Source organism: Pseudomyrmex gracilis, unplaced genomic scaffold (genome assembly GCF_002006095.1).
Source record: "Pseudomyrmex gracilis isolate BER0280 unplaced genomic scaffold, ASM200609v1 scaffold_6, whole genome shotgun sequence".
In the NCBI taxonomy this organism is placed as follows: Eukaryota; Metazoa; Arthropoda; class Insecta; order Hymenoptera; family Formicidae; genus Pseudomyrmex; species Pseudomyrmex gracilis.
Window position 1 is genome coordinate 739202 of NW_018020590.1, and position 8477 is coordinate 747678.

Consider the following 8477-nt stretch of genomic DNA (forward strand, 5'->3'; position numbering starts at 1 on the left):
AACTTTCATATCATGTCTTCTCGCCGCGATTCGACCTTTCGTTCAAGAGACGGTGACGTCCATCTCGTCGAATGAAGGGAACGAGGAAGGGGGAGAAGCGAAGCGGAGAGGCCCGTGTGGCCTCGATACGTGAATGCCCGTGAGAGAATCTCCTCCTCTCTTTCCCCGCGTCCCTTGCCACGATATTACGTACATACATCGCGGCATCGCGCGTGTGGTTGTTGTCTCGTCATCGCTCGTCATCCGCTGGTGCGAAACGGTCGTCGCGGCCTTCCCGGCCACGTGGGTCTCAAACAAACGCCGTCGATTCCTCTATCGCTCGACCTATTTTTTAAATCCGAGTCGAATCTCTTATCGCGCGACTATGCGTTTAATCATCCACGGTTTTTTTGTGACGTAAGAAACCTTATCTCAAGCAGTCGTAGATGTTTGATTAACCACTTGTAGGTGGATAACCTTTATCGCGCGCGTTTCAGCTTCGCGAGAATTGGATCTGAAAGTCTTCTTCCTCCGCGTGATCGATCGCTCGAATTCCTTTTAAATCCACGCGCGACATCAAAATGTCACCGTCGTGCCGCCGCCGGCAATCTGATCGAATGAATGTACCACCTACTCCTCTGTTTTTATCTTCTTTTCGACGACAACAGCGACTCATGTCGCACGGCTAATCGATCGATACTGTTCGTGATTACGCGAATTACACGCTAATTCACGCAAACAACGATACGCTTCGCGCACCCATCGCGCTAGTCGTTTCGCAACGTCGATCGGGGATCGATTTCGTGCCTGTGATGCATAGGTCGCGAACAAACGCCGCGAGCGAACGAGCGAGCGGTACGTCGAGCATAAGTAACCGGTCGTATATTATCGCGAATGTATCACGCTTGATGAAAACCATCCGAGTTCAGTTTATTTCGAACAAAGAGATTCATTTCTTCAGTCACTCAACAATAAACAATTCGACGTGAATATTTTTTGAATATTGTTACACGATATGTAATATAATTAAAAATATAAATAATTAAAAACATAAAACATTTATATATAACACATTATTAATAAATAATGTGTTATATATAATATATGTTTTATGTTTTTAAACAATTATATTATTTACATACAAACTCGTGACTGTTGTATTGATGTATTTTATAAACTGAAACTTTAAAAATTTACATTTTATTTAAATTCGGTACGTCTTTGTAACCGAGCTTGAATTCTTTTTTTTTGTTTGAAGAAATAAATTTAAAGAAACATGCGGATTTCACGTACACGTTGTTGGTTTGTAAAACTCTTTCTGGTTCAAAAGAGAGAAGTGAGTGAAATTGGCGATCGGCGAGAGAAGCGCTAAATAGATATAACCAGACACGGATGGATTTCATATATACACTCGGCGAAAAAAACACGGGCTAAAAGAGAAAAGAAAAAGAGATGTACCGCAAGCGGTAGAGACTGCGTGTGGAAAAGACGACGCGCATCGCGCGTAGATATAACGTATAAGCTGTCGTTTCGTAATTTAATGCGATCTTATTTAAGCGAACGACGATAGAAAGAAGAGAAACTAACCGAGACACGTTTCTGCGTTCTGATTTCAGCACCTCGAAATTCCATCCACCCATGGACCATCCGTATTCAACTTCGCTCTTTCCAGCAATCAAGATATTCAGGGTAGCTTCGAATGCGTCCATCAAGCTGGCCCTACGTAAGTATTGTTTTTCATGCGTGATATACAAGGAAATAGAATTGAGCTCTTTGTTTTTTGAAATCGATACAATATTAGGAATTTGACGAAAATCGTAGACGTTGATATTTTTGACAGATCATGTGTGCGATTTAAATATTTTCTTTTCGTCATTTGCTCAAAATTCGTTGATGCGAAACTAGACTCGAAATAAAAACTCCGCACCTACGTTGGGGAATTTACACGTGGTTCGCGGTTTCGTGCATTTTTTTACTTTTATCAAATCACACAGAATAACGCGAGCAATTATAAATACAGTAATTACATAAACAAGAGGCAGATACCGATCATAGAGTTAGATAAGTTACAAGGTAAAATTAACGTCGGCGGGGAGAGATTTCTAGTGATTATATCGCACTTGAGCGTCGCGTCAGAGAACATGTCGTATAACGCGCGTCGGCTATCACGGACTCGCCATGGCTGAGAAATGATGTTCCGGTGAATGGACTCGTATGATGCGGTAATTTCGAGTAATCTGCCGCGTCGTCATGAGCGGCGGCGTAACGTAATCCCCCGATCTAAACCGCGCGCGACGTAAAAAACGCTTTGGAGAGCATCCTTGAGCTCCAGGTGGTTTTATCGCGACAACTTGACACACTGAAGCGGGATGTTAACACGCCGGCAGGTGTCGACTACTTGACGGACTTTACGCAGCATCGCGTGCGCGCGCGGAACGCGCGATGTTGTGTTGTGCGCTGTCAGCAGAACCGATTCAGCGGCACAATATCGTCGTACTGGCTGTCGCATACGATCCCGATGATTCGACGTGTCGGGAAAAAAATACAACAATGACGACGATGAATTGAATTTCAATACCCGCTCGCTGATTTACTTTCATTCACTTGTAATTTATGCTCCGACCGTCAATAAACTGACATATTTTTGCATGTGGTTGCGCAAATATGAATACAAATGCCAATCGTTACACGTGCAAACCCGCGAGCAATAACACCCTTGTATTTTCTTCGGTAAATATAACGTTTTTTTTTTCTCAACAAAAAAAGTATAAATAACGCTTTTAAATCTCTCCGTGCAATTTAATCCGTTTTTTAATCTCGCGATGTTCTAGTCGACCGCTCGCTAGGAACAAATACATGCCGATTAATGGAGTACGTGTGTGTATGTGTGTGCATGTATTTCAATTTTTTTTCCGCCTCTCTTTTGCAGGACCCTCGAGAGTCTCGGTTCTCTGCCGATCAAAATGCGGATACAAGCGAACGACGATGTTTACGAGACCACCAGGCATAGAATGGCGGTCGCCGAGGAGAATAACAAGAATAAATGGTGAGGATTCTTTTCTTTGCAGTAGGATGTACGGTCGGTCGGCGGAGTTCGATCCTTTGCGAGAAAGATTTTTTTTTTTTTTTTAATGCGGGCGCGCTCTTACGTCTCTTCCCTCTATTTTCAGGACTTTCCTTCGCGAGGCTGTGCCGCACCTCGCGGAATCGTAAATAATACTCGTGGCGTTACTTTTACAAACTTTCGCTCGCGGATACGGTCTCCTAACGGATGTTCGCGCGATTCACGAAGGAATTTACGGGAACGTCGCAACGTCGCGTTGTCGTCGTCGCGAGAGAACTCGTAGAAAATTGCATACGTGAGGATACACTTTTATCCTGTGTATCTCGATGTAACTTGTATCGTATATATCAAGCGACGATATTAGGATATTTTGACGAATAACTTTTAAAGCGACATCTATGTAATATACTCATGTGGAAAATTTGTTTATATACATGAAAACGTGCCTGTATTTACTCTTACTTAGTAACATATCACCTAGAACACCGTTCTTTCGAATTTTCACAAACAACTGGAAAGTGATTTGCATTTTTATGTTTTGTACGGCCGCGATTTGAATAACGTTCGAAGTTTTACGCTCTTGCTTGACGGAGTTGCATCGACACAGCGCGGCTAATTTGTTTAGTCGTCGTCACGGCCAAGGTTAAGAGCGCCTCACAAGTGCAATTTCGTCACGCCTGAACCCTTTTTCGCTTCTTCTATTTGTCGTTGCGGTGCTTTATCGCGTCTCGTCGCGTCGCGTCGCGTCGCGGCGCGAGCGCGAGCGCGCGCACACATACGTCAACGAAAATTACATAACCGAGCACAATCGATTCCTCTGTCATCAACGCCACAAATTGCATTAATTGTTGGAACACGCGACGATACGCTTGTCGTGACGCAACCCGGCGCGGCGTTTCGCGTATAAATACGCAAGAAATTAGAAAGATCGTCGCTGATTATAAATGCTTTCTCTCGCTGAAATAATGCGAGGAAATCGGTCAATCACTGCACTTTCTCTGAAATCAATAAATAAATATGTCGACAAGTAAATATATTAGAAAAATGTGTATATCTGCGACACTTTTTAAATACTTATCGAAGACAATAAAATGGTGCTCGCAATTATTCATGTTTCCTTTTTTTTTTTTTTTGTATTATTTCTTTTCTTAGATTCGTTTACATGACTCATTTACGATACTCATTTGTACAAAGCCTCATGTAGGTGATATTTAAATTTCAATGGCAATTACGTTTTCTTCCACCAGCACCAGGGTGATCAAGCCGAACGGCCCGGATATCGGACGCAAGGTGAAAGTGAAAGGAACTGGAAGAACAATACCGCCTCCGTCGTCATCGTATCCGAGGCATCGGGATTATATGAGCATTCCAACTTCCGGCAGTAGCCAGTTCAGATCGTCAACCAGCAGGCCGCCCACTAGCAGTAGTAGTAGTAATAGCAACCACTCAGCGACGGCTCGCAGTCCGCAGGAGAAAAAAATCATTTCCGATCTTATGCGTAGGCCACTTAAGTAAGTGGCTAAGTATTTGATGCGCGAATCAATGTCGTGAAAAATGAAAAAACATATAACATTTCAAATAGAATTATTATTAACTAGATTGACGTCAAATAATATGTACGTAATATCTGTTTTATTTAATTTTTTCTTTTGAGTGAGAGAGAGAGAGAGAAATTTATTTATTAAATATCAATATATTTTTTTTTTGTATATTACCATGTAAGAAATGTAATATAACTCGCATTTTTCTGTGACACAGGGAAAGACTTATTCACGTTCTTGCTTTGAGACCTTACAAGAAGCCCGAACTTTACGATCGTATCAACAAAGGTGAGACGGAAGACTTAATGCTTCTTTTTTTATTTTCTCAAAAAGATTATTTAGCCAACAATATATTAACATTCCAACAACAAATTCAGAGGGTCTAAGGGAGAAAGAGAAACCCATCATGTCGACCATTCTGAGGCAAGTGGCTTACATACGCGATAACACATACCATCTGAATAGGCATATCTGGAACGATGTGCAGGAAGATTGGCCCTTTTATAATGAACAAGAGAGGGCGATGCTAAAGAGGCGGAAACCTCAGAACCTTACTCCACCCGGTTCGAGTGATGGTTCCAGCGGTCAGTAATGTTGTTTATGTCGCTCGCATGACGTAACAAGTAGTTTCATTTCTTTATAACGATATCTTTTATTTTGTATGTTTTCTTTATTTATAGGCAGTGGTCAGTCGCCCAATTCCATCCATGCAGGCTCGCCGCCTGCAATCACAGCGCCGCCGCCTAGTCTGCTCAACAAGAGACCTGGTTATTATCAAGGTAGCGATGGTTTACCAACGAAGAAACCGCGGGTTTCGCACTACAAAAGACCCGAGCCTATCCCCTTTATCGCCGCCAGCGACAAGATGTCCGACAATAGCAACAGTTATTCTAACAACAAAAGTCCCAGTGGTGTTAGTGCAACCGTCGGTGGTCACCGTGTCGTCGACCACATCGTCGAACGTTCCACCGGCGGTAATAGTGCTTGTGGTGGTAATAATAACAGTGGTGGTGCTGATTATAACAATAGTGATAGCGGCGATATCATTAGCAATTGGGGATCGAGACAGCAAACGCAACGTGAACGCAGCAACCGTGCCGATTATCGAGTCGAAAGGACAGCGAATAGTGATGTGCGAGACGCCGGAAGCGGCGGTCCCGCCGTCAGCGCCAACGTCACATCCACGGTTATTTCCAATCGACCATCGTGCCTCAGCCTGACATCTTCGCCCAGCGCTAACGAGAGGAACAATCATCACCAGAGCGGACACGGTCGCGATAGCAGCAACACGACGACCAGTGGAAGTGCCAGGAGCACTGGCAGCGCCGAAAGAAGAGATAGAAATGACAGGAATCGAGGTGTGAGAGAAGATAGGAACAGGGAGAAAGAATCCAGGAATAGAAGTAGCGTCCCGAGCAGCGCGAGCTCGTACAACGATAGCAGCAACAACGCTGCTGCCTACGCCGATAATATCAATGACAATGACATCGCAATACCGTTCTGTGACCTCGGTAGGACCGAAGAATATCCTGACTACCTCACGTGAGTAATACATTAGTTAATTCTTATCGGTTTTATGTTACACTGAAATATAATAACAAATTCTTTTTGTTGTGAGCGAATTTTAATTTCATTTTTATTACCGAACATTGAGGGCTTACACAAGGCGGATTAATATTTCTTCAGGTATTACACGACAGTAAGCAGCGCGGAACAGAGAGCTCGTTACAGGGAAGATTTCGAGGCATTATATCCGGAGTATCGCCAATTGTACTCCTCAATGGATAACAGATCGCGACTCTTCAAGGAGATGTATGACGTATACGACGAATGTAAAAAGTCTGGCGACGCAGCAAAGACCGAGGTATCATATTGTAAAATTATTAGAGAGATTGCACACATTTCTTTAACTTGATGTACACTTGTGTGCTTATAGAATAACGTTTCTCTTTCTTTTCAGGAACTTCAACACCAGATACAAAACGCGTACGTTTATTATAAGAAAGACAAAGACAGGTTAAATGAAAAGAACCGGTTCGATTATCTGCACGGAAAGCTGAGCCATATAAAGAAACTTATTATGCAATACGATGGTACTTTTCTCCCTGAGTTTCCTGCAATAATGGGAAATAATGCTACGCAAACTGATCTGCCTATCGCCGATGCTAGTACCAACGTGAATATCGGTGACTTCGACAGTCGGCACTACTGACACAAACTGAAAAGGCCACCTTTTGTTCCTCGCCTCCTCCTCTCGGTTGTTGGTATGCTACTATCGACATTGTCGCAGAATCTGCATTTTCTCGGCAAGTTCCAAGGCTGATCTTTCACATGGTTCCTGGGTTCTATCGCCGAAAAGTCAACCTAATTAAAAATATTTAGAGATTGCGAAATCTCTCGTGTATTGTAAAAATATCTTGCAAAAACCTCGGCAAATGTATATCGCGCACGATATACTCTTTTTACTTGATCCTTCCTTTTTGCGAGAATCGACGATCGTTCTCAAAGATACCCCCCCCCCTCCCAATTTACACAATCTTACCGATTCCCGCTGTCATACACGACGAGTCGGGCAAGGTTCGCGCGTTAACTTCGACCAATGATAGTTCTTGGTATATCGCGATACGTCGTGAAAGCTGACGACAATCGAGCACGTTCAAGAGAGCGAGATAAGCGAAAAAAAAGAGAAAACGTCCATCCGGATTAGAGAAACGTTGATAAGGGCATTTTGACGACCAGTGAAATGCGTTTGTGTGCGGATATGTGAAGGGTTGAAAAAACTGGTCCCGTAACGACTGAGAGTAACGTTATAGAGAAGCGAACAGAGAAACAGCGCAATAGGAAAGAAATAGTTAAATGCTGATATGTTACTTATATACCGTACGCACGTCCAAGTGTGTCGTCCAGTTTTAAGAATAGATAAAAGAAAAATAAAAAAAAAAAAAAATGATACGATTGCGAGAAGAGAGGGTCCAAGAAATAATAAAAAAAAAAAAAAAGGCTTATCGCGTGCCACGTCCGGGTTTCTTTTTGTCCGCCGGAAGGAAGAAAGAAAACTGGCTCGCAATTACACATATAACATATGCACACATTTTATCTACGAGCTGGCACGAATCTATCGCGCACGATTCGTGAGTTGCTCGTCGCACTTTAAGAAAACGGCGTGAAAAAAAAGCGAGTTACCTTCTTACATACGAGAGAGAGACCGTAGGACTTTGTGATTTTAAGGATTTTTGTTATCTTCTTCGTTCTTTTTTCCTCTGCTAGAGAAAAGAAAAACTTATTATATTGATCCTCGAATCCATTGACAAAAGCAGCGAGGCAAGGGTTTAGCTTTAAAGAAAGACAAGAAAGAAGAATAAGAGAGAAAGAGTAATCCGCCGAACAACAAAGTAAACAGAGTGTAATTTAGTTGTGTGTACATTGAGGTATGATAATCAGTTTATAACGAACCGAATATTTAATCAGAATTTTAATTACTTTAATTTTTAATTTTAAAAAGACTGCGATATGTGCAAGAGCACGATGATAGGTCTTCGTACAATATTTTGTTTTTTTAATCTTAATCATTGAGAGAGAATAAAAGAAGCGTTTGGCGTAACTGCAATTACAATTTCCATACAATTAGACAAAACAAAAATTACAAAAAAAAAAAATTTGAAGAGAAAATTTTTTAATGATTAATAACAATTTCTTTTACTATATAAAGAATATTACGGTATGTTGTGCGTACAGTCTCTTAAATAATTCGAATAATTGAGATACGTCCTTATGTTTCAGTAACAATAATTATAGTAATTTTGTAATAATTATTACTGTCGTAATTATTGTTTCGATCAATGTATTTTATATTTATTATTCACACACAGGTGTGCGAGCAAAATATAGATAAT

The 8477-nt window shown here is 41.7% G+C and overlaps 1 protein-coding gene across 2 annotated transcripts in view; it reads left to right on the forward strand.

Annotated features, from left to right (window-relative positions):
* LOC109859001 (RNA polymerase II elongation factor Ell) overlaps window positions 1-8268 on the forward strand; it is a 70952-nt gene extending 62684 nt beyond the window's left edge. The window contains exons 1-9 of one of the 2 annotated variants that reach the window (XM_020436817.1): window positions 597-834; window positions 1596-1702; window positions 2909-3025; window positions 4291-4554; window positions 4802-4872; window positions 4962-5168; window positions 5265-6126; window positions 6271-6448; window positions 6545-8268. In XM_020436817.1, coding sequence (XP_020292406.1) covers window positions 2943-3025; window positions 4291-4554; window positions 4802-4872; window positions 4962-5168; window positions 5265-6126; window positions 6271-6448; window positions 6545-6796 — 1917 coding nt within the window. In that variant the 5' untranslated portion in view covers window positions 597-834; window positions 1596-1702; window positions 2909-2942 and the 3' untranslated portion in view covers window positions 6797-8268. Of the gene's footprint in view, window positions 1-596; window positions 835-1595; window positions 1703-2908; window positions 3026-4290; window positions 4555-4801; window positions 4873-4961; window positions 5169-5264; window positions 6127-6270; window positions 6449-6544 lie in introns of those variants that run through there. The other variant, XM_020436805.1, reaches the window with a different exon arrangement.
* The last annotated feature ends 209 nt before the right edge of the window (window positions 8269-8477 follow it).